Below are 25,133 nucleotides of genomic sequence, written 5' to 3'. Positions count from 1 at the left end.
TATGTCTGTGTTTGTATATCTGAATGGCTTCGTGTACAAACCTTTGATGGTAGCCAGAGGGTTTGCAGAGCACCTTGGTCTCGGAAAAAAACAATATCATGAGAGCCCACCGCGTTGTAACAATGATCGGCAACGGCGGAAGACTCAATTTTGCCGTGTTTCAAATCTGACTTGTGCTCGCGGACACGATCAGAGACATGACGTTTTGTTTCCCCAATGTAACAATCACCACAGCAGCAACTCAGTTTATAGACTCCAGGGTATTGCAAGTCAGGGATGACATCCTTCACAGATGGAATTAGATCACGGATTTTATGTAATGTACTGAATCGGACTTGGATCTTATGTTTGTTTAGAATTTTGGAGATCTTTTTGGTCACGCCTGCTATGTATGGCAACGTGATAGTTTTGATTGGAGTTTCAAGTGGCTGTTTCTGTATGGCTTCAAATCTAGAACTTTTACGAGGTATTAGAGCATTGGCCCAATGCGAGACAAGCAGAGATACGTGCAGAGATATGCACAGAGAAACGCGCAGAGAGACGCGCAGAGAGACGCGCAGAGAGACGCGCAGCATCAAGGCGAACAGTAACAAAGACAATGCACGTATCGGAACACTTGTAGCTCGGGTCGAGCAACTGTTTGTCTGACCGGTCTGTGATAGCTCAATGGATTAGCTCATTTCTACGCTTGTTCACCCAGGAGAGCCTTACCGAGAGTCTCAAGGCTCTCTCTGCAGGAGAGTCCTGCCCTGTTTTCGCGGTATGCGCGCTCCCAGCCGGCGTAATTATTAACAATCGGCAAATTTGGTGCCGCCCGGCGACTGGACCGCTCGTTCCGAGCGACGTCACCGTAGCCTCTGTGGGCCTTACCAGTGCATGCGATCGCACGACTAAATGCGGACGCCGTGGCGGTGACCGATGACGTTCGGTGACTCCCGCGTGCTCGGTCGCCGACCTGCAGCCCTCGCTGGAGACGGTGCTGCTGCTGACACTGCCCGACCCGTCGGCGGCTGGCGGTGGCGGCGAAGGTGACGGCGCCCTGCGCACGTTCCGGATCCACGAGCTCCGGGAGCTGCACAGCAAACTGATGCTCACGTGTGGCACGCGGGAATGGAACGAGGAGGTGGAGACCTTCACCGAGGTGGGTGGGTGCATGGGAAGGTGCATGGGTTTGTGGGTTGTTTAGCAGTTAAGGCACTGCATTACGAACCTTGCGACAGGAGGGTTTGATTCCCGCTCGCGGCTAACACTAGTGATGATTATTTGAACCGGCCTCTCCTAGGTGCGTGAGTGGGTGGATGGGTGGCTGGCTGGGTGGGTGGGTGCATGTGTGGGTGACTGGGATTGTGGGTGGCTGGATGGATGGGTGGGAGTGTGGGTATGTCGGTGCGTGGGGGATAGCTATGTCGGTGGCTGGATAGATGGATGGGTTTGTGAGACTGTCGGTGTGTGAGTAGTTGGCTGGCTGGTTGCATGAGTGGCTGGCTAGGTGTGTGGATGGGTGGGTGCGTGGGTGCTGTGACTCACAAGGCGTAGACTGGCTGGAGGGCCCTGACTGACAGTTGGGCCCAGAGCTTCGCGCCTCCCTAACGTTCAGAACTTTCTTCAAGAGACCGAACCTGGAATCCTCGCATGAGAGCTCCCTCTTCCTACACCCGACCCGCAAGGTGCTGGAGAGTGTCCTGAGGCTCGCCGATGCTCACCTGGCCCTGAGCGCCAGTGCCAACCCGCTCTTCCGCCGCTGGACAGTACGCGTCGCCAGTTCCGGTGTGGCGACGTCTCGCGTCGCCGTCGAATTCGGGCTGCCGGGAGCTGGAGCACTGGCGGTGGACGGAGGAGCCCCCCGGCAACTGGCGCTGCTGTGCGCCGGAACGGAGCGCTGCCTGGACGAGTGGCGGGCACACGTGGAGGCGCTGCGACGCCGCTACCCGCAGCTCGACCTCTACACAGCGCAGCAGGTGGCACGCCTGTGCTCCGAGGTGGGCGAGCTGGCACGGGGCAGCGCGGGCCCCGGCGCCACCAGCGCCCTCGCCATGCTGTCGCTCGTCAAGGAGGACTGCACCGCCCGGGACGTTCGGCAGGCCGTGTCGGACGAAGCAACGGCGCCGGCGGCAATGACAGCAGACAATGAGCGATACGATGACGGCGATGACGGCGACGACGTCCCAGGGCCGAACAATCCGGGAGCCAATGTCACCGAATCCCCGCGGCTTGACCGGCAGCTGCTGCGCCTGTGGCGGCACTTCATGGCCACGGGCAGCGCCATGCCCCCCAACGGCGACCCCGGCGTAGAGGTCGTGGCCCGCGTGCTGGCGCGCCTGTCCGCCGCGGCGCGGGCAAGCCCCGGCCGCCGGGTCGTCCGCCGGCGGCTCCCCAATGGGCTGGCACGGGGCCAGCCCAACCTGGTGGTGTGCGAGGATGAGGAGGAGGAGTTCACATCGGCGCTGTCCCTCTACCTGAGCGACAAGGACGGGCCACTGCCGGCGCCTGACGAGGTGCTGGTGTGCTCGCCCGACACCACCGTCGAGGAGGTGGAGCTGTTTGTGAGGAGGGCGCTGAGCGGCGACGCCGGCGACGGTGGCGACATGAAGATCCACTCGCTGCTGTGCGCCGACCGGCTGAGCTACGAGGCGAGCGTGCGCATGGAGGAGCTGGTGCTGGCGGAGCGCCGGCCGGCCGGCCGCTACCAGCTTGTGGTGTTCTGCCGCGCGCGGGAAGAGCACCGCTACGCCGCGTCGTGCCTCGGCGAGTTCCGGGCGAGCGCCGCGCCGCGGGTGCCCGCCGAACAGCTTCGCCGTTTCCTGCGGCGCCGCCTGCGGGTGGAGGCGGAGCGCGGGGGCCGGGCGGTGGCGGCGGACGCCTTCGCCAAGCGGCTCAGGGCCCGGGTCGTCTGGTCGACGCGGCCTGGAGTGGGTGCGTTTTGGCGTAGGGCCAGTTGGTAGGGGGTGGTTCACGGCAGGGTAGCCAACTTATCCACAGACCAAATCTGGATAGGTGGCAACCCTTGTCAGTGGGTGAGTGGCATGGTTGCTGATGATGCCAATGCATCTGCTGCTGATGCATCTTCTACTGCTGCTGCTGATGATGACGCCGACGCCGTGTGCGCTTGCAGGCAAGTCGCTGCACGTGCAGCGCATGCACGACGCGCTGCGGTCGACCTTTGGCGGCCAGAGCCGGCTGCACACCGTGCGGCTCACGGGCCGGGCGGTTAATGAGGCGGCCGTGGTGGCCTCCCTGCTGAAGCTGCAGGAGCCCCCGGGGCAGGAGAGGCCCCACCTCGTCCACGTCGACGTCACCGCCGCCGTGAGCAGCCGCCGCTACGCTCGCCGGTCACGTGTTTCGCCCCAGCTGAGGGCTTCCCCCCCCCCCCCGCACCCCCGGGGGCCCCGAGGAGCCGCGCCACATGTGAGCCGTGCGGGCTCAGTAAGGCGGTCCGGGTCAAACATCACGCACGCGCCCGGCGCGGGTGCACGAGTGGAGACGCCGTGTCGGCGACGTTTACCGACTGGCGTCACACAGGCGCGGTGACCGAGCGATGGTGGTAGTAGTGGTGATAGTGGTGGCGACGGTGGTGGTGTTGGCGATGGCAGTGGTGGTGATGTAGTGGTGGTGGTGATGTGGTAGTGATGTGGTGATGGTGGACGTGGTAGTAGTTAGTGGTGGTAGTGGTGGTAGCGGTGGTCGTTGTGATGGTGGCCACGCTGCTGCACGTGGCTGCCTGTAGTGATCCAGCACTGGAGGCAGCAGCAGCAGCAGTGAGGGTTGGTGGATCACCACACGGATGGAGATGAAACTCCCATCCCTGTACCCGTGCCTTGGTCCAGGGGAATGCCTTCACAGCAAAGTGTGTGGACTGACCCACAGCATTTATAACAACCCGGTTAATGCCCAAGTCGTGACGCGACAAACCCCTTAACGAATTGGCCGTACCGTGGCGGTGGCTGGCGGTTTTGATGACACGCACGTAATGAAGTCTGACACACGTGGTTTCTTCGTTTACTCGGAGCCTTTATTCAGGCACAAGGCTATGCCACGGACTTTGTCTCTTGAGGCACAAAACTCTCCTAGCGTCCCCTCTCCTCGTGCTTGGCCCCTTTTATATCCCTAGAGCCCCCATTCTGGAAGCTTCGCCCACCCCATTTCCATCAGCCAATCCTGACCCCTCCTCCTCATGCCTCCTCCCCCCCTCCTCCTCCTCTCCCCTCCTCTTTCCCCCTCCCTCCTCCTCCATCCTCCTCCTCTCCCCCCCTCCTCCTCCTTCATCTTTCCTCTTCCTACCTCTTCCTCCACCCCCCCTCCTCCCCCCTCTTCTCTCCTCCTCCTCCTCCAAAGGTTGTCAATTGTCTCCCCTTCCAGTCAACCCTCCAATCCCTTTGAATCTCCTATCCTGACCAATCATCTTTGAGGCCTCCCAGCGCAAATCGGAGGCCTTGCTTAACTTCTTGACTGTCTGTCCGCACGTACACTGATGTCAGGTAAGCGGTCTGTTGCCTCAGTCATTACACGTTGTAGATATTCTCGTGATCTAACACCAAACTAAAAAACGTTAGTGTGAATAATATTGGTATAACCAATATTATCCATCATACGGGTGTTTTGGGTTACATCGCGTAAAAATGTTAATGTCAATAAACCCGCCACCACCCGACACAGAAAATTAGTAAGGTTTGTCACATAAACAGAACGTGCCAATTTGTTACTAGTACAGCCTCACCAGTTGTGTGCTGGACAGCAAATCCACAACATTTACAATTTGAGTGCGACGTTTCACCAGTAATTACAACCAGCTTCATCAGGCGGACAGATTTGTGGAGAAATCCTCCTGTTTCGTTCCTTAAATAGGGGTGTAGATGTGATGACGTCACTCGTGAGAACTTCTTGAGCAATGGTGGGGGGGGGGGGGGTATGATTAATGAATGAATATTAATGACTATGGATATCCATTGCCGGTTGGGTCATTTATTTGGTAATCAATGTACATTATGCATGCGCGTTACGTGAGCTCGTTGTTCTTGTGCCTCCTGTCGATCGTGTGGTTGCGAAAGACTACTACGGACGTGTTAAGCTGATAATATAATAATGTGAATCTGGGGTTCCTCCTTTGCCTGCCCCCCCCCCCCCACCCCCTGATGCCAAACAGGTGTGCTCGGGTCTCAGCGCCTTTCTCTTCCGCCTGCTGGTGCTGCGGTCTCTGAGTGGTGCTGGCGGTGCCGTGTGGCGCTGCAGCGCCTCTCACCTTTACGTCGTCGAGATCACGCAGGAGGAAGGGGGAGAGGGGGAGGAGGAGGTGGGTGGCGCCAGCTCGGACTCAGGCAGGGTGAGAAAGCCACGTGTCACCGTCACGGTCATCAGCGTCGTCAGCAGAGCCACTGTCGGGCACTTGCAGTGGGATCAGCAGCCGCACCGATAAATACATAAAAAGATAAATACATAAAAAACTATTATATAAAATAATCTGCAGCATCAGCAGAGGCACTATCAGCAGTAGTAGCAGCAGCATCAGTCACACGAAGCAGCAGCACCGATGAATACACTTTTTAAAAATACTATAATACAACATTTTCAGCAGAGGCACTATCAGCAGTAGCAGCGGCATCAGTCACACGAGCAACAGTACCGACAAATCAATAAATGACACGATAGAACAAAATGAGCAGCAAAAGCGGAATCAGCATCTTCAAGTCACGTGTTTTAAATTATGTTGATCTTCTCTAAATCTCCATGTGATGATGGTAAGCCCACTTCGGCGAGAAGCCATGTAATATCCAAAAAAAGAAAACAGCTACGAAAGAATAGTTTACTTTTAATTGAATGAATCATCAGCATCGTTATCACCATGATTAGTGGGCCTGTCTGCGTTTGTCAGGCTCCTCGCGGTGTGCGTCTGCTGGACCTGTTCCCGGGAGTGCGGTGCCACTCGCCCAGGGAGTGTCTCGACCGGCAGGCGTCGACCCAGACCCAGGGACAGGCCCAGGAAAAAGCCCGGGGCCAGCTCATGGACCACCTCCTCTTTGTCAGTGAGCAGTACCAGCGACCCTTCCAGTACCTGGAAAGACTTCGCCTGCAGCGGAACCTCGACAGCTTCAGCTACAAGCCGGGCCCGGCGAAGGGAACTCCGGCGCTGTGGCTGCGCACGGTGCTGGCGTACTGCGGGGTCGCTGACCCCTCCTGGGCAGAGCTTCGCAACTTCCTGAGGTTCCTCAATGTGCAGCTGCTCGACTGCGAGCGGTCGGCATTCTGTGACCGGCAGCACGTCGGCGACGTGCTGCCCGGGTTCCGGCACTTCGTCGTCGAGTTCGTGGTCCTCATGGCGCGGGACTTCGCGACGCCCTCCCTCGATGTCTCTGACGAGAGCCCCCGGGCGCTCCAGCAGCATGCGGGCGAGGGAGACCTTGTGCCCTTCCAGATCCGCAAGGCGTGGGAGAGCCGGCCACACCCCTACGTCTTCTTCAACGCGGACGGCCACTCTCTGACGTTCCTCGGGTTCCACCTGCAGCCGAACCAGCAGAGGGGCATCGACGCAGTCGACCCTCGGACGTGGGACATCCTTAAGCCGGATGCCATCGGCGTCGAACTCCATTGGAGCCTCAATGCGCAGGGCGTCGACTTCAACGTGAACTTTGACATGCTGCCGCGGGACGCCAAAGTCAAGACGCTCTGCACGGTGCTGGGGATCGTGCAGCCCTCAGACCCCGACGCCACCTATGAGCTGACGATGGACAACGTCCTGAAGATGCTCGCCATCCACATGCGCCTCCGCTGCGGCATCCCCGTCGTTGTCATGGGCGAGACGGGCTGCGGCAAGACGAGGCTCGTCAAGTACCTGTGCGGCCTGCAGAGGGGCCACCTCCAGGCCGACAACATGAAGCTACTAAAGGTGCATGGCGGCACGACCATCGCTGACGTCCAGGCCAAGATCCGGGAGGTGGAGGTCGCGGCCCGGCTCAACAAGGTGAGGTTTGGGCTGGACACGGTGTTGTTTTTCGATGAGGCCAACACTACGGAGGCGATCCATGCCATCAAGGAGGCCCTGTGCGACGGCACAGTCGACGGCGAGCCGTTCGACGCCAACTGCGGCCTCAAGATAGTCGCGGCCTGCAACCCGTACCGGATGCACTCAGAGGCCAAGATCCGGCAGCTGGAATCATCCGGGCTGGGCTACCGGATGGCGGCATCACAAACGGCGGAGAGGCTCGGCAGGATCCCGCTGCGCCACCTGGTGTACCGCGTACACCCCCTCCCGCCCTCGCTCATGCCGCTCGTGTGGGACTTTGGGCGGCTGAGCGATGACAACGAGGGGCGGTACATCGGCCAGATCGTCGAGCGGGCCCTCACGCCGCACGGCGTCCCCGCGGGCAGTGCGGCCCTCGTCGCTCGCGTGCTGGCCGCCTCGCAGCGCCATGTGCGGAGCCGGCGTGACGAGTGCGGCTTCGCGAGTCTGCGCGACGCCGAGCGGTGCATCGCTGTCTTCCTCTGGCTCTATGCCCGGCAGGAGGCGCTCTTCGCGAGTGGTGCGATCCCGCCGGGCGGCCGCGCCGCTCTGGACGCCATCGCGAGGGCTCTCATCGTGGCCGTCGGCGTCTGCTACCACTGCTCAATGCGGGATCGCGAGGGCTACAGGAGGAGCGTTTGCGAGGAGCTGCCCGCACCGTTTGACAACCCCGACCGGGTGCTCGCGGAGATCACTGCCTGCCAGGAGCTGTTCCTGGGGAACCTGGAGCTGGGTGAGACCATCGCCAGGAACGCCGCGCTCCGGGAGAACGTCTTCATGATGGTGGTGTGCGCCGAGCTGAGGATCCCGTTGTTCCTCGTTGGCAAGCCGGGCAGCTCCAAATCGCTCGCCAAAGCAGTGGTGTCGCACGCCATGCAGGGGCCCGTCGCGCCCACGGAATTCTACAGGCGCTTCAAGCAGATCCACGCTGTGTCCTTCCAGTGCAGCCCGCACTCCACCTCAGAGGGCATCGTCGGCACGTTCAGGCAGTGCGCCCGCTTCCAGGAGGGCAAGAACTTGGAGGAGTTCGTGTCGGTCGTTGTCCTCGATGAGGTGGGCCTGGCCGAGGACTCGCCCAAGATGCCGCTCAAAGCGCTGCACCCGCTGCTGGAGGACGGCTCCGTGGACGACGACCCAACGCCCCACCAGAAGGTGGGCTTCGTGGGCATTTCGAACTGGGCCCTGGACCCGGCCAAGATGAACCGCGGGATTTTCGTCGCTAGGGGGAGCTCGGACAAGGCCGAGCTGGTGGCAACCGCGAGGGGGATCTGCTCGTCGGATAGCCTCATCTTGTCCGCGCTCGAAGGACTCTTCTCGATGCTGGCCGACGGCTACCTGAGGGTGTGCGAGCGGCAGAAGAGGGGCTTCTTCGGCCTCCGGGACTTCTACAGCCTCGTCAAGATGCTGTTTGGCACCTGTCAGAGGTCCGGCTCCAATCCGACGGTGCCGGAGCTGCGGCGGGCCATCCTGAGGAACTTCGGCGGCAGTTCAGACGTCGAGCCGCTGGCGATCTTCGGCGTGGCGGACCAGGGCTCCCACGATCCGCTGAGCCTCGTCAGGGAGAACATCGCCTCCGGCGCTGACGAGACCGAGTGCCGGTACCTCCTCCTTCTCACGCAGAACTACTCGGCGCTCTCCATCCTGCAGCAGGACGCCTCCCTGGGCCTGGCGGATGGTGCCGAGATCATCTTCGGCTCAAGCTTCCCCCGGGACCAGGAGTACACGCAGGTGTGCCGCACCATCAACCGCATCAAGGTGTGCATGGAGGCCGGCAGGATGGTGGTGCTGCTCAACTTACAGGGCCTCTACGAGAGCCTCTACGATGCGCTCAACCAGTACTACGTTCACCTGGGTGGGCAGCGGTATGTAGACCTGGGGCTGGGCACGCACCGCGTCAAGTGCCGCGTGCACCGGCGATTCCGCCTCGTCGTCATCGAGGAGTCGCGCGTTGTCCACCGCCACTTCCCCGTCCCGCTCGTCAACCGCCTGGAGAAGCACTTCTTGGACATGGGCGTCGTGCTGCGTGAGGGGCAGCGCCGGCTGGCGGAGGCGCTCCGGTGCTGGCTCCGGAGCTTCGCGGAGATGGTCGGGGATGAGACGAGTGGGGGCCGGTGGCCGGACGACGAGGAGGGGGAGGATGGGAGGGCCGGCGGTGGGATAGGGCCCCGAATCGCCGCCGTCATCGTCGGCTACCACTCGGACGCCTGCGCCGCGGTGGCCCTGCAGGTCGCGAGCCGCATGGCGCCGGATATCCCAGAGGGCCTCGAAGGGCCGCTCGCGGAGGCCCAGGAGACGCTGCTGAGGTGCGCGGCGCCGGACGCCGTCGTGAGGCTGCGGCACAGCGGCCTGTCGGCCGCCGCAGCGGAGATCTGGCAGAAGTACTTCGTGCACCAGCAGCACGGCTCTCTGCAGGAGTTCGTACGGCAGCAGCTGGAGTTGGCGATCGACGGCCTGCTGGTGGAGGTAACCCGCCACGCACCAGCGCCTCGCCCTCCCGGTGTTTGCTTTCAGAGCAGCTGCTGATTGGGCCGGGGGGGGAGGCTGGGGGTGCAGGGGTGGGGGGGTTCTGGGGAGTGATGAAAAGTGACGAGAGGCACCATGAGAGTTTGACAACCGCGCGGCTCGGTTTGAGCGATGTTGGTGGTAAGAGCTGTGGGGCGGAGGGGGGTAGAAGAGATGATGACGATGACGACGACGATGTCAATGACGATGTCAATGATAACGACGATAACGACGATGATGATGGTGGCTCTGCCCCCGGCCACGCCCCCTTTCTCGAACCCACTAGCAGGTTCTTGGTGTGCCCCTTCTGTGACCTTTCCCCTCGTTCCCCCTCTGGTATATCACGTGGCCCGCTGACGTCAGGGCTGCCATAGGCCGCAGTTTCATTACGTGTCTCCAGAGGAATGAAGACTTGATGCAGGCATTTAACTCATCAGCTTTGGTCCCTCGAAGTACTACAGGTAAGGTTTGTCGGAAGTCACCAGCCATGAGAAAAGTTACACCACCCATAATCCTGGAATTTTTGCGGAGGTCCTGCAAAGTTATGTTGACAGCCTCAAATGCTCCCTTGTGGGACATGGTGCATTCATCCCACACTATTAATTCACAATTAACCAGGACTTGTGCAAGGGCAGTTCCCTTTGAAATATTGCAAACGGGGTTTTCTTGTCGGGATAGATCTAATGGAAGCTTGAATGTGGAATGGGCAGTTCTTCCTCCAATAAGCAGAGTCGATGCAATCCCTGACGATGCCAAAGCCAGAGCAATTTTCTGCCTCTGGCGAACCTTAGCCAGGAGCAGGTTGAGAACAAAGGTCTTCCCAGTACCGCCAGGTGCATCAAGGAAAAACATGCCTCCAGTTTTTTGACTCAATGTCTTCCAAGATTTTCTTGTAGGCTTCTCTTTGTGCATCCATCAGCTTTGGTTCATTCTCCTCAATAAATTTAAGAAGCTCTAAGCCATCATAGGATATTTCACGTACAATCTCTTGGGCAAGGGCATGCAGGTTGTCCCTGGAGGGTGTTGGCAGTCCGAAAGATTTGAGGTCTTTTCCACCAATTGAGCAAAGTTTGTCTTCAAGGAGGATGAGGGCCTGGTTAAAGATGACATCAGAAAAGTTCACCTCGAGGTTGGGATTTTTTTGTTGAGCTCTGTGGAGGATGTCCTCACTCATGCCCTCTTTGTATTTTTTCCCAGAGTCCCATGGGGTTAGATGGGCTGCAAACTTGAAGAATTATGCAGAAGAGCAATCTGAGTTGAGAAGGGGACTGACTAACAGAAGCTTCTGTCATAGCTTTATCAAGATGCTGATCATCAAGAATTCCACAAAGATTGCAAGTTTCCCTGTATGTTTCACAAACAACTCCTTCCACTATTTTGAGGTCTTGGAAAGATTTTGGCCCTTTCACAACATGGAGAAGCATTCGCAGAAAGTAGCACTCCTGATTGTTGGGATGAACTTTGTAGACTCTTCCCAAGGCATCAGATTCACCGTCACCAGCACGTCGCTTCCATTTATCTTGAGCAGTCCATGTATAGTAAGAGGGAACTTTATGGTAGAGCAGGTTGGCAGCAAATGGGTCACTTTGGCACACAAAAAAAACGCCATCAGGGTTGTATCTTGTGGAGCCAGGGCCTGTTCTTGGGCATTTCCTTCGGTGAAGTAGATGCGTTGACAATTTTCGAGGTGAACTGCCAAATGGACCGTGGGGGAACGCTCGTGGATGGGGAAGCCAAGAATTATCCAAATGGCCTCTTTGGTGCTTATGTATTTTCCTTTGACAAAAAGCTGAACTTCATCCACACTTTGCCCCTCTTTTTGTAAGGCAAACACAGCCATGTCAGACCCTTTGTTGATGTATTTGCAAACATCTTTGATGGCTTTCACAGAATTGCAGAATTCCACATTAATGTGGGCCTCAAAGATCGTGTACAGAAGAGGGCAGTAGGGAACGATCCACTGGTTGTCAACCTTCATTTCAGAGTTAGTGCCAGGTCTGAGCGTTGTTTCAAATCCACCATCTTCTATATTTCTGCGACGATATAGAAGATAGCCATCATGCTCTGCCTGAGTTTCTTTCAAGAAGTTTCTTGGAAACTTCTTGGTACACTTGCGGTCTTGCATACATGGCGATTTTGGATTGAACTCCCCACATGGGCCATGGGCCATTTGCTTGCAGACCACATCAAATAGAGCAGGGTCTTGATTCGGGTCAGGTAGCTCAGCACAGATGAATGAGTCAATGTCATTTGCATTTTTTCCCTCATCCATAGCAATATGTGAGCATGAGGAAGACCACGTTTTGCCACTCAATTGTGTGCAAGTTACATCTTGTCTTCCCAAAGACGCCGCCTTCCTTTGTAGTAATGAGCCTCATGAGTTCATCTACTTTGAGTTTAAACACCCTTGCAATGATGTCATGTTTCTCTGTTGGCTTTTGGTTTTGATATAGCTCAACCTGGATCTCCTTCCATTTTGGATTGCAAGTGAAGGTGATAAGGAGATCGGGCCTGCCATATTGCCTGATATAGGTCATGGCATCTTGAGTTCTCTCGTGCATGTATCTTGGGCCACCTGTGAAGGATGAAGGCAAGATAACTAATCTCCCCACATTCTGAACGTTTGCATCTCCTTCGGCATTGATAGCATCCCTGAGATGAACGTACTGTTCTACACGCCGGCGTTTTTGATTGAGTTGAATGTAAAGAAGGCGCTCACTCTCAATTTTGGCATACTCGTCAACAACATACTGGTGAAAGAGGTTGGCGCACCTCAATATGTGGTTTCCGCCTTCCCTGTCCATGAAGTAATAGAAGTCCTTAGAGGAGACAGTTTTTTTAGGATGACTTTGTCCAGTTGCTTTTATAATTTGAGGAATCTGGACGTGGTACCCATCTTGCCCTTGCCACAATATAATGGGGTATTGTAGGGCATCATATGCTCTGTTTGTCTCAGGAATTCGTTTGATGGTGTTGTCTTGGTATCGAAGCACAATGTCTCTCTTACCATGTTCTTCACCCACCATGAGAACAGCAGCCTCACCACAAGTTGGGGCATTGAACCTCCGTGCATGCTCCCCGCTTGGGACCTTGGATGCACTGATTACAACCTGATAATCATTGGAGGTGACTTGTTGTGCTGCATGTTTGAAACTTGTAACCAATAAATTGTGTTGGTTGAGCATCCCTTGGAGGGAGAGGACAATTTCTAGTCTGGCACCAGGAACATTGCTGCATCGCTGGTTGCCTTGCTGACCTTCATCTCCCATGAAGTATATCTGAATAAACGTTGGCTCTTCGCCAGTCAGTGGCTGAATGGATCCAATTCGATGATAGACTTGGCCTTGAACTTTGAATGTGGGCATAAATCCTGGCTCCACTATCTCCATAGTCGCACCAAAAGAAGTCATTTGAAAGCAGGAATTGTACTTCCTGATGTTGGTCAAAAAGTTTTTAGACTCCGGGGTATGACCAGATACCAAGGATTTGAGTGGCTCGGGGGGCGTCTGCACAAGGCAAAGTTTGACTTTTCCATCACTGCAGCACATTCCCTTGGATTCTCCTTTCCACTTTTTGGCACCACATTCTGCGCAAGTAATTGACATACAGCCTAACATCACCATGGATTGATAATCGATCTCTGGTTGGTAAATAAAAGCTGATCTGTTCCAGTCCGAGTTATTTCTTATTGTTCTCAATGCAGCCGCATCACGGACTTGCCTCTGGCGCACCATTTTATGATTTTGTGGTTCCTCAACCCGTGCCGCTGCAGTGACTGTGCGGTCCCTGGCTTGTCGAGATGCACGATGTTCAGGGTGTTCCTCAACCCGTGCCGCTGCAGTGCATGTGCGGTTTCTGGCTTGTCGAGATGTACCATGTTCAAGATTGACTGCAGCTTGGGTTGCTGCAGTGGCTGTGCAGTCAGTCGTTTGTTTTAGTGCACGCTGCTCTTCAGTTTCCTCAGCCTGTGCTACTGAGACACCTTCGTTGTTTGGTTGAGAAAGTTGCTGCTCCTGCGTTGTTTGTTTTGCGTGGTACAGCGCCACTCCCTTCGGATGTTTTTTTTTCTTGGAGAGGCTTGATTTTTTACTTTTTGGCATTTTTGCCACGAAGAAAAACGTCACTCCCGTCACCACTCAGCAAGCTTGTTAGCGTAATCGGCCTGGCCTATCTCTCTCCTCCTGTGATCTTTATTTCCAAGTTTTCTTCAGAGGAGCATTCATGTATCTTTAATTATGAGATGCACACCAACGAAATTTTATAAAGCATAAAAATGTGACTCCTATCATTTTAGCAACATAACAATACAATAACCTCAGTACTATATCTAAAAAAATATTATGAACTTATCAAACGATAAGTTGATAATAGATGAAGTAGAGGGTTTCGCCGGCAGGTTGTTTTTCAATTTTGCCAAGAAATAATTTGAAAACGAAATAAATGAAAAGAAAAAAAAGTATCATACCTGAAGATATGAGCAGATGCGCAGCAATCAAAGCCGGAGCGAAAAATAAATATTTATTTATAATTAATTTTTAAAATGAAAAAAGTCTAAAAAGATCAAATTTTGTATCGTTAATAAACACTGTGCAAAGGAAAAGTGATTTTTTTAGTCCCTGGGTAGTCAGTGTTACACACACACTTGGACATACACACCTAAAAAAAATGCTTAAAATAAACTTAATGTATTGTCCTTATGTTTCTATTTACGTGACATTACCGAAAGAGGCAAATAATAAATGAAAGGCACCCGTTTTAAATAATTAATTAAGTACGATAATACATTTTCCGCCATTTTGATTTAAAAATTTGCCGCGAGCGAAAGTGTGAAATAAAAATTGACTCATTATAATAAACTTATTTTACCTGTAACTATGTCCAAATGCACACAAATTAACCCGCATGAACAAATCTCACTGACCAACCCCCGCAAGGAGGAGGGAAGTGTGAATAAGCTGGAGCGAAAAGGAAAGAGATTTATTTATAATTTATTTTTTAAAAACTCTTAAAAGATAAAATTTTGGATCGATAATAAACACTGTGCAACAGAAAAGTGATGATTGTTTTAGTCCCTGGGTAGTCAATGTTACTTTTTACATGCTTATGCCTCAAAAGTACCAAAAAGGCTATAATTCCCCTCAAACTTAGCTTTTGTGACAAGGACAGTGATATTTAGAAATATAGCTATTTTCAATGATAAAACGCGGTGTGCATTTGTGTCATTCCTTTACGTAAAGTCCTGGTCACAAAAGCAAAGTTTGTGGGGAATTATAGCCTTTTTTGAACTTTTGAGGCATGAGCACGTAAAAGGTAACATTTATTACGCAGGGGAAAAAATCGTGTTACATCGTGTACGATCATCAAACATTGCTCGACCTCTATCATCTTCTTACCTAATAATTCAGAGTAAGAAAGAAGTAGTAAATAGTAATATCTATCTATGTTTTAACGGAGCTGTTAATAAGCGCGACTCACCTTGTAAGCTTGTCCACAGAATGAAAATCCCCCTCCCCCAACGGCGCGTGTGTGCGTTGCCAGAGGCAACCCCCGGTCAGCGTTTCGCGCATGCGCAAATGTCGCGCGCGGAGCGGCACGGGGAAATAAAAAAATAATGTTGAATATCATTAAATCGATTTTTTTAACCACTTTAAAGGTGACGGGTGAAAAACGGACATGCCTATTCCCACCGCGGGGCAAGGGACGTGCCTCCCTGCCACATTTTTTTGGCCTAAACCCCACGGTCCGAGCGGCATATCCCTCGCAAGCGAGCGTACACAGACGGACAGACAGACAGACAAAAAATGACTCACTTTACTTAATACAGTGATACCTCGGTTCACGAACGCTTCTGTTCACGAACAACTCGGTTCACGAACAGAAAAGTTCATAAAAATATGTTTCGGTTCACGAACTCCGCTTCGGTTCACGAACAGGAGCCGCGGCCATTTTAATGCTATTTCCAGGCTGTCACATGGTCGTGACTTCCTGTAGGAAGATCGTGGAGAGAAGAAGAGACAGAAAGAAGGACTGTGAGTACTGTGAAGACACTTTCAGTGACTTTTTGCTTTTTGGTGTGCTTTTTAGCACATACAGTACTTTACTACTGTACTGTACTGTACAATACTGTACTTACTGTATTGTACAGTTCACTTACTGAAGTCATCTCAAGCAAGGTTAGTGTTCTCTCTTTATACATTACTATACTGTACAGTACTAATGTGTATTGTAATTTGTTTCATATTTTTGTGCTTCAAAAACCAAAAAAAAGGTCAGAACGGGTTAACCGGATTTACATTGAACCCTATGGGAAAATGTTCCTCGGTTCACGACCAATTCGGTTCGCGACCAGAGTCAGTTCACGAATTAAGTTCGTGAACCGAGGTATCACTGTTATCAGGCTACAGTCTACATTATAGACTGCCAGTACGCTCACCCAGCTTAATAACCAGGCTACAGTCTACATTATAGACTGCCAGGACACTCACCTAACTTAATAACCAGGCTACAGTCTACATTATAGACTGCCAGTACACTCACCCAGCTTAATAACCAGGCTACATTTTGATTTAAAGCTTTCGTGACTGACCCCTTCCAACCCAGCTTAAATATACGCTCCAAGCGTGGTGGTGTTTCATTCAGACGCTGTCTCCCCGACAGACCTGGTCTTCACCTGAGGACGGCTGCTTGCGTTGTGGCCGAAACGTCGTGAGAATTATATTATTATGTTTTATGTTTATTATTTTATTACTTCCCTTCTACGTGACTTTACCGAAAGAACCAAGAAAATTAACCAGGCTACAGTCTGCATTATAGACTGCCAGTACACTCACCCAGCTTAATAACCAGGAGACAGTCTACATTATAGACTGCCAGTACACTTCTAGATTTGAAGCTTTCGTGACTGCAAGGATTCATACTCTTAGTTTTTTCGGTAAAGTCACGTAGGTAAAAAATGAAATTAAAATTAATTTAAAAAACCTCACTTGATACAGCAAATCTGGCTGTGACGGTCCCACCTGATGACAGAGACTTGTGTTGCCTCCGAAACGTCGTGATTTTTATTATTTTATTTTTATTAATTTTTATTAGATTTTTTACCTACGTGACTTTGCCAGTACACTCACCCAGCGTAATAACTATTTGTGCAGTCTACATTTAAAGAATCGAATCTTGGCGCGCTTGGGTTTCATTTTAGTTAATGAGTTTTCTTTTCATTTGTATATGTTATGCTTTCAAGTTTTCAGAAGTTTTTTTAATAGCAGTTTATATTAACCAACTTATATTAAACGGGAATCGGCCGATTCTAAAGGAGTCTACAACCTTCGAATCCTTTGCGCGATTCAGAGATGTATTTTCATTGGTATGTTATGTTTTAAAGTTTTCAGAAGATTTTAAATGTATTTCACCCCCCGGGCAACGCTGGGTATATCGAGTTTATAGCACAAAGTCTTCGCCTGACAAGTGTGGGGTGTCGAGGCCTAGTACCGTGCAGAGCCTCCAGCCTCGCCTAGATTGCCCACCCAGCCGAGGCTGGGTGCTGGGGCCGCTACCCCCCCCCCCCCCCCCCCCGCAATACAAAAATACTGTCTAATCGCTATAATTGTATTATCTACCGACCCTATAATAGTAATTGCACACATTGGGGTGGGGGGGGGAGTGATGAGGACGTGAAACTTTGATGAATTTACCTCAGCGTCGCGTGTTATTGCGTGTGCATATTTTTAATGGGAATTAAAAATGGCGTCCACCCCGCAGTGACGGCGTTGCTGCCCGTTGCCAGGGGCAACCGCCCATTACCAGAGGCAACCGCCCTTGCGCATGCGCAAATGGGTGCTTCGTCACGTGCCGGCCGGCAAGAGAAAATAAATAAATAATGAGAAATCGCACTAAATCGATAATTAAACCGCTTTAAAGGCGACGGATGAAAAAACGGAAATGCCTATTCCCACCGCGGGGCACGGGACGTGCTTCCTGGCAATTTCGTCCTAAACCCCACGGTCCGAGCGCCAAATCTCTCGCAAGCGAGCGTACACAGAGGGACAGACAGACAGACAAAAAGTGACGTTTATAGGTAAGATTCGTTATAATTGTATTATTTGCATTATTTTTTTATTATTTAGCTTAATCCTATAGCTTGTATTATTTTATTATTTTACCAATTTGCCGTTCCGTTATTTAACTATTAATTTTGTTCTAAAAAAATGTTATTTAATCATTTCTATTATTTGATTTTAGGGCGCTCCAGTTTCGTCCCGCATGTATGGACACTCATTCATTTGGCGATAACAGATGACTATATGGAGGACCGCAGAGCTCGGGGCATTGTTGGTAGCTCCTCGTCTGTGGTCTCTCCTCCTTGCTCCTCTGAGTCACCCCCTTTCTCTCTCTCTCACTAAGTCGCCGCCCCCCCTCTTTCACTAAGTCGCCCCCTCTCTCTCTATAAGAGCGAGGAGAAACCAAAGCGCAGTGGCGGTTGCAGCGTCAACCGGTGACATCGTAGTAGGGGGTGAACGAAGTCTGGCGACAGAACATCCACTGGTTGGCTTCCAAACAACGTGGACCTCATATCGTCAGCTCCCTATCAACACCTCCCCCCCCCATCCGATCCCCCCACCAGGTGACTACACACGCCCGGCTGCTGACCGCCACGGACACCGGGATCATCGCCAAGGCCGTGAGCCATCCGCCCGCAGACTTCGTCCTGCTGGCCCTGCAGCAGATCGACACGGAGCACGCCTTCAGCAAGCGCGTCCGGTGAGCGACGGCCGTGGCGGTGACGGTGGTAGTCTGGGGAGCGATGGTGATGGTGGTAGTCTGGGGAGTGGTGGTGATGGTGGTAGTCTGGGGAACGGTGGTGATGGTGGTAGTCTGGGGAGCGGTAGCGGTGATGATGGTGGTAGTCTGGGGAGCGATGGTGATGGTGGTAGTCTGGGGAGCGATGGTGATGGTGGTAGTCTGGGGAGCGGTGGTGATGGTGGTAGTCTGGGGAGCGGTAGCGGTGATGATGGTGGTAGTCTGGGGAGCGATAGCGGTGGTGATGGTGGTAGTCTGGGGAGCAGTAGTGGTGGTGATGGTGGTAGTTTGGGGAGCGGTAGCGGTGGTGATGGTGGTAGTCTGGAGAGCGGTGGTGATGGTGGTAGTCTGGGAGAGCAGTAATGGTGGTGATGGTGGTAGTCAAGGGGAGCGGTAGTGGTGGTTATGGGGGTAGTCTAGGGAGCGGTGGTGGTGGTGGTAGTCTGGGTAGTGGTAGTGGTGGTGATGGTGGTAGGCTGGGTAGCAGTGGTGCAACTGATAGAGTGCTGCGCTATCAACCCAGTGGCGGTTATATGACCCGCTTCTTGGGACTCCCCTAAAGCCTCAAATGAGCAGCTGGTGCGGCGTGCAAACATCGCCACTGGGGAGACAAAGGCGGCCGGGCGTGTCGCTGGCCACCCGCCCCCTTCATGCGCCATGCCGGCCATCACAGTTGCCGCTACTCGCTACCTGGCAGCAGTCGCCCCAACAGTCCGCGATCCGCTGGACTCGCGCTGAGAGTCTGCGATATCGGCTGATGGCCGTCCCTGTCTGCAGCGAGGTGTTCTCGGCGCCCGGCGACCGGCGATGCCTCCTGCTGATCCAGTCGGACTTCGAGGATTTCAGCCACGGACCCAACCTGGTGGCATGCGCCAAGTGAGCACCCTCTAACCCCCCCTCCCCTCTACCCCCCCCCTCTCCCTTTCCCGCCTTTCCCCCCACCTCCCATGCTTCTCTAATAATGCTTTCCTGGATTTCTCTGTTTGCGCATAGTCAATTTAAGATGTTTTCTTGTTCATGTTTTTGTTTTTTGTAAGCTGCGGTTGCACCCGATTCAAGAGCCGAATGGCTCACAGGGCTATACATAATAAATGAAACTGAAAAACTGAAATGAAAACACGTGACTCTTCCCCCTTTTATTTGATTGGCTCACAGCAGCAAGATCGGTGATTCCGCCACAGTCCGATCTTACTTGCACGGCGCAGTCGTACGTCCACCATCATCTACATCACCGGTCTGCCATGTGCGCCGTGCGCGTGTGTGCCGTGTGCGCCACCGCAGGTACTGCGCCATGAACGAGAGGAGCCGGGCTGGCGCGGCACGATCGCGTGTCCACGTCATCTTCATCACCAAGTTGCCGCGCGTGGCCACCACCACCTCCTCCCAATATGTGGGCTTCCACGGGGGTGAGTCACAGTGGTGGAGATGGCGGTGGTCCTGGTGGTGGTAGAGCTGGTGGTGGTGTTGATGGCAGTGGTGGTATGGTGGAGATGGTTGTGGTGGTGTTGAAGGTGGTGGTAGTGATGGTGGAGGTGGTGATGGTGGTGGCAGTGATGGTGGAGATAATGGTGGAGTTGATGGCGGTGGTGCTGGTAGTTGTGGAACACCAGCACCATGAGCAGTCACCCTTAATATTTGTTATGGAAGGACAGCACCACACAATGAACATATACAGTGATGGGACATTGATATTGTGATAATCATCATGCTGTGATTTTGATCATGTTGTTGTTCATCATGTTGATGTTTGTCATGTTGATATTCGTCATGTTGATGTTCATCATGTTGATGGTTGATGTTAATCATGTTGATGTTCATCGTGATGGTTGATGTTTGTGATGTTGATGTTCATCATGGTGATGTTGGTCGTGTCGACGTTGGTCGTGTCGACGTCCGTCATGTCGATGCTTCATGCCCGCCCCCGCCGCCGTGCACGTGACCCCTCAGGCCAGTGGATCTCTGTCCACATCGACGACCTGCGCAGCTCCGAGGACCTGCTCGGCGACGTCGTCTCCATGTGGGGCCTCTCTCTCAGCGAGGTGTTCGCGCGCTGCTGCGGGGTCACACGTTCAGGTGCTCGCCAGACGAGAGTCTAAAAGGAACGGCTGATCACAGCAAGCAACACAAGAACACGTCCCCCATCGTTATCCTTGCCGTCCATATAATCGGTCCACACGTATGAGAGGCAGTGCCAGTTTGCTACGGACACCGTGGTATTTTCCGGGGTGGCCGATGGTGCTCCAAATCGCCCCGCGAAATCACAACCAGGCATGCACACAGCACGGTTCAGTGCACTGCGAGTGCCTACCCCCCCCCCCCTCGTGCACCGTGCCGGCCTACATTGGTACCCATCGCGAACAGCACTTGCCCCCATCGTCTGTTCAAGGTTATCCTGGGGGGCCCTTTGTCTTATTCGCCCCTCCCCCTCCCAACAGAAAGCACAGAGGGGGAGGAGCTGGAGGAGGAGGGGAGAGGTTACCTGCGGAGTGTGCCCAGCCGAACACCTGGGCTGGTATGGAGCAAGGCGCGGCTGTTTGATACCAATTGTGTCATCGGTTCTAAATTCGCCGTCTCGGCTCTGTGGGATTGCGATAGTGCCGGATTAAGTTTCTTGTGGGCCCGAGCCACTTCTGTTTCCTAAGCCTTCAGTGATAACTACCTACAGAATTTTACTGCTGCGCCATGTCACTGCTACCTCTGCCACCTCTGCCGTCACTGCGCTTGGTTCTCACGCGGGTACATTGGTTGGAACTTTCTACGGTTGGTAGGGCTGGATTGAGGTTCTTGTAAGCCCTTGGCACTTCTGTTTCGTAGACCTTAGGTGATAACTTGCCGACAATTGGGTACTGCTGCCCCATGCCACTACCGGCCACTGCCACCGTGATGATGATGAGAGAGAGACATGCAGACTCCAAATATACAGCAGCAGGCGTCAGGGTTGGGGTCGAACCCCACGACCTCCTGTATACCAGGCGAGGTAGTTAACATCTCATAGCCACCATGGTCCCCCTATGGACCACGATACCAGCTAGCATGATAGAGTCATCACACTATGGACCTTAACCTTCGAACAACCCAGCTTGACTGATGATGCTGCCGCTGCCACTGCCGCTCAGAAAGAATCAGCGGGCCTGCTGCAGCGTCCGCACCCATGTCAGCAGTTGATGCGGTTATACTCGACGATGATGACGACGAGGATGATGATGATAACAACGATGTTGACAATTATGATAACAACTATAACAACGACGACGATGATAACGATGATGACGACAATGATGATAACAATGACGACGATGATGACGATCATGATAACGACGATGATGGCAACGATGATGATAACGATGACGACGATGATGACGATCATGATGACGACGATGATGATGGGGTGGGGGGGTGTTGGGGTGGTGGGGTGTTGGGGTGAGGGGGTGTGGGGGAGTGCGGTGGTGGGGGTGTTGGGGGGAGTGGGGGGTTCGGTGGTGGGGGTGGTGGTGGGAGTGGTGGGGGGAGTGGGGGGTTCGATGGTGGGGGTGGTGGTAGTGTGGTGTTGGGGTGAGGGGGTGTGGGGGAGTGCGGTGGTGGGGGTGGTGGGGGGAGTGGGGGGTTCGATGGTGGGGGTGGTGGTGGTGGGGTGAGGGGGTGTGGGGGGAGTGCGGTGGTGGGGGTGGTGGGGGGAGTGGTGGGGGGAGTGGGGGCTTCGATGGTGGGGGTGGTGGTGGGGTGAGGGGGTGTGGGGGAGTGCGGTGGTGGGGGGAGTGGGGAGTGCGGTGGTGGGGGGTTCGGTGGTGGGGATGGTGGGGGGTGGTGGTTCGGGGGCTGGATCGGTATCTGTGTCTGTGCACCAACAGACGTCCGTGGGCAGCGCCCGCCGCCTGGTGGCGAGCTGCGTGCAGGCGGCGTGCAGCTCGCTCCGGGACCCCCCCGCGCTCTCCGCCCGATCCACGCGGCGTGTCCACTTGCTGCTGCAGCTGCTCGAGACACACGGTGAGCCCATCTCTATGAGTCGTCCTTTCTCTATCTCCGTGAGATCATGGAGCAAATACTGCGACAGCGATGGGTTACAAGTTGAAGTTATTACTATTACTACCACGATGAAATGACAGTGGTCAGGATCACTCGATTTGCTCTTGTCATGAGAGCTTCGCCAAATCTGAACGGCTCACGTGCCCGCGGTACAAGGCGGGGGAGGAGGCGGCAGTGATGTTGCTGGTGCCGTGTGGGTGGGGCAGATAACGGCAGCGAATCGAACCCGCTGGGGGATGCGCAGGGAACTGCCTCAGCATTGGGGCGGCGTTCGGCCAAGCGCCTCCGGATCCATGTTGAGAAGCAGCGGGGAACCCGGAGGAGGAGGCAGGGTGAACACTAAGAGCTCCATACACAGAGAGGAGCGCCCGATCCGGGAAGTCGAGCACAGAGGGCCCCTTGTCGCTGTGAGGCACGAGCTTCGGCCACTGTGCCACCCTGTCACCCGCAATGCACCACGTGTGTGGTCACAAGCTGGTAATGTGTGGCTCCCACAATGCACCGCGTGTGTGGCCACAAGCTGGTGGAGTGTCGCTCCCACAATGCACCACGTGTGTGGTCACAAGCTGGTGGTGTGTGGCTCCCACAATGCACCGCGTGTCTGTTCACAAGCTGGTGATGTGTGGCTCCCACAATGCACCGCGTGTCTGTTCACAAGCTGGTGGTGTGTGGCTCCCACAATGGACCACGTGTCGGGTCACAAGCTGGTGGTGTGTGGCTCCCACAATGCACCGCGTGTGTGGTCACAAGCTGGTGGTGTGTGGCTCCCACAATGGACCACGTGTCGGGTCACAAGCTGGTGGTGTGTGGCTCCCACAATGCACCGCGTGTCTGGTCGCAAGCTGGTGCTGTTTGGCTCCCACAATGCACCGCGTGTCAGGTCACAAGTTGGTGGTGTGTGGCTCCCACAATGCACAGCGTGTCTGGTCACAGGCTGGTGGTGTGTGGCTCGCACAATGCACCACGTGTCTGGTGACAAGATGGTGGTGTGTGGCTCCCACAATGCACCGCGTGTCTGTGCACAAGCTGGTGGTGTGTGGCTCTCACAATGCACCACGTGTCGGGTCACAAGCTGGTGGTGTGTGACTCCCACAATGCACCGCGTGTCAGGTCACAAGTTGGTGGTGTGTGACTCCCACAATGCACCGCGTGTCAGGTCACAAGTTGGTGGTGTGTGGCTCCCACAATGCACTGCGTGTCTGGTTTCAAGCTGGTGGTGTGTGGCTCCAACGATGCAACGCGTGTCTGGTCGCAGCTGTGGTATGTCGCTCCCACAATGCACCACGTGTCTGGTGACATGCTGTTGGTGTGTGGCTCCCACAATGCACCACGTGTCTGGTGACAAGCTGGTGGTGTGTGGCTCTCACAATGTACCGCGTGTCTGGTCGCAAGCTGGTGGTGTGTGGCTCCCACAATGCATCGCGTGTTTGGTCGCAACTGTGGTGTGTGGCTCCCACAATGCACCGCGTGTCTGGTGACAAGCTGGTGGTGTGTGGCTCTCACAATGCACTGCGTGTCTGGTCACAGGCTGGTGGTGTGTGGCTCCCACAATGCACCGCGTTGTCTGGTCGCAGCTGTGGTGTGTGGCTCCCACAATGCACTGCGTGTCTGGTCGCAGCTGTGGTGTGTGGCTCGCACAATGCACCGCGTGTCCAGTCATAAGCTGGTGGTGCGTGGCTCCCACAATGCACCGCGTGTCTTGTCGCAGCATTTGTGTGTGGCTCGCACAATGCGCCATGTGCAATGCAAGCTCCAACAATGTACCGCGTGTCTGGTCGCATGCTGCGGTTGTGTGGTTCCCACAATGCACCGCGTGTAGCGCCGGCTCCCACAATGCACCGCGTGTCTGGTTGCAGCTGTGATGTTCGGCTCTTCCAATACACTGCGTGTGTCTGGTCGTAGGCTGTGGTTGTGCAGCTCCCACAATGCACCGCGTGTCTGGTCGCAGGCTCTGGTTGTGCGGCTCCCATAATGCATTGCGCGTGCAGCGACGGCTCTCACAGTGCACCGCGTTGTCATTCTCCGTAGGGGAATTTTCGGAGGAGCTGATGAGGCAGATTCTTCGTCTGATGAGGAGGAGGGACGAGGACACAGATGCGCCGCGTGACTGGATGCTGAAAGAGGCCTGCAAAGTGAATGCCATCCAGGAGGGCGGCTCCTTTCGGTAGCCACACGTCCGCTGTCCACCATCAGCATTGCCGTCATCGTGATCGTCAGCTTCACCAACTTCGTGGTCGTCGTCATCATCGTTGTCAACGTGATCATCAGCTTCACCAACGCCGTCGTTGTCATCGTCGTCATCGTCGTTATCATCATCATCAGCTTCATCAACATCGTCGTCGTCGTCATCATCGTGATCGTCAGCTTCACAAACTTCGTCGTCGTCATCGTCACCATCATCATAATCGTCAGCGTCACCAACATCGTCGTCATCATCATCATCATCGTCATCATCATTTTCGTCAGCTTCATCAACGTCGTCGTAATCGTTGTCATCACCGCCATTGTTCCCATCAGCAGCAGCGTCATCGTTACGATCGTTATGATCACCATTCAGGGTTACCGTCATCATCATCATCGCCATCCACATCACCAGTGAAAGTGCATCGCACCTGTCCATTCACTGCTGTTGCTGCATACAGACCGTGTGTTGGTCTGTATGTGTGTGTGCATTATGGGGAGCGGTGGCGCATTGGTTAGCACTATGCTGCACTACGAACCCGGCGGCCCGAGTTCGATTCCCGCTCACGGCCAACACCAGCGACGATCATCTGAACCAATCATGGGTCTCCCTTAGGTCGACTCATCCTCAAATGAGTACCTC

The 25,133-nt window shown here is 54.3% G+C and overlaps 1 protein-coding gene across 1 annotated transcript in view; it reads left to right on the top strand.

Annotated features, from left to right (window-relative positions):
• The window catches only part of LOC133357225 (E3 ubiquitin-protein ligase rnf213-alpha-like), a 29,883-nt gene extending 5,406 nt beyond the window's left edge, over positions 1 to 24,477 (top strand). Inside the window, exons 4-15 of the mRNA XM_061575055.1 lie at positions 962 to 1,141; positions 1,668 to 2,913; positions 3,113 to 3,303; positions 5,141 to 5,317; positions 5,867 to 9,454; positions 18,111 to 18,247; positions 19,064 to 19,162; positions 19,568 to 19,692; positions 20,234 to 20,359; positions 20,722 to 20,798; positions 22,135 to 22,270; positions 24,338 to 24,477. Of these exons, the coding sequence (XP_061431039.1) occupies positions 962 to 1,141; positions 1,668 to 2,913; positions 3,113 to 3,303; positions 5,141 to 5,317; positions 5,867 to 9,454; positions 18,111 to 18,247; positions 19,064 to 19,162; positions 19,568 to 19,692; positions 20,234 to 20,359; positions 20,722 to 20,798; positions 22,135 to 22,270; positions 24,338 to 24,477 (6,222 nt within the window). The remainder of the gene's footprint in view (positions 1 to 961; positions 1,142 to 1,667; positions 2,914 to 3,112; positions 3,304 to 5,140; positions 5,318 to 5,866; positions 9,455 to 18,110; positions 18,248 to 19,063; positions 19,163 to 19,567; positions 19,693 to 20,233; positions 20,360 to 20,721; positions 20,799 to 22,134; positions 22,271 to 24,337) is intronic.
• Positions 24,478 to 25,133: the final 656 nt, after the last annotated feature.

This window comes from Lethenteron reissneri, chromosome 57 (genome assembly GCF_015708825.2).
Source record: "Lethenteron reissneri isolate LAM-NWPU_2019-01 chromosome 57, ASM1570882v1, whole genome shotgun sequence".
In the NCBI taxonomy this organism is placed as follows: domain Eukaryota; kingdom Metazoa; phylum Chordata; class Hyperoartia; order Petromyzontiformes; family Petromyzontidae; genus Lethenteron; species Lethenteron reissneri.
Note: the sequence above shows the minus strand (reverse complement) of the source record. Positions and strands in the feature narration are given on the sequence as shown.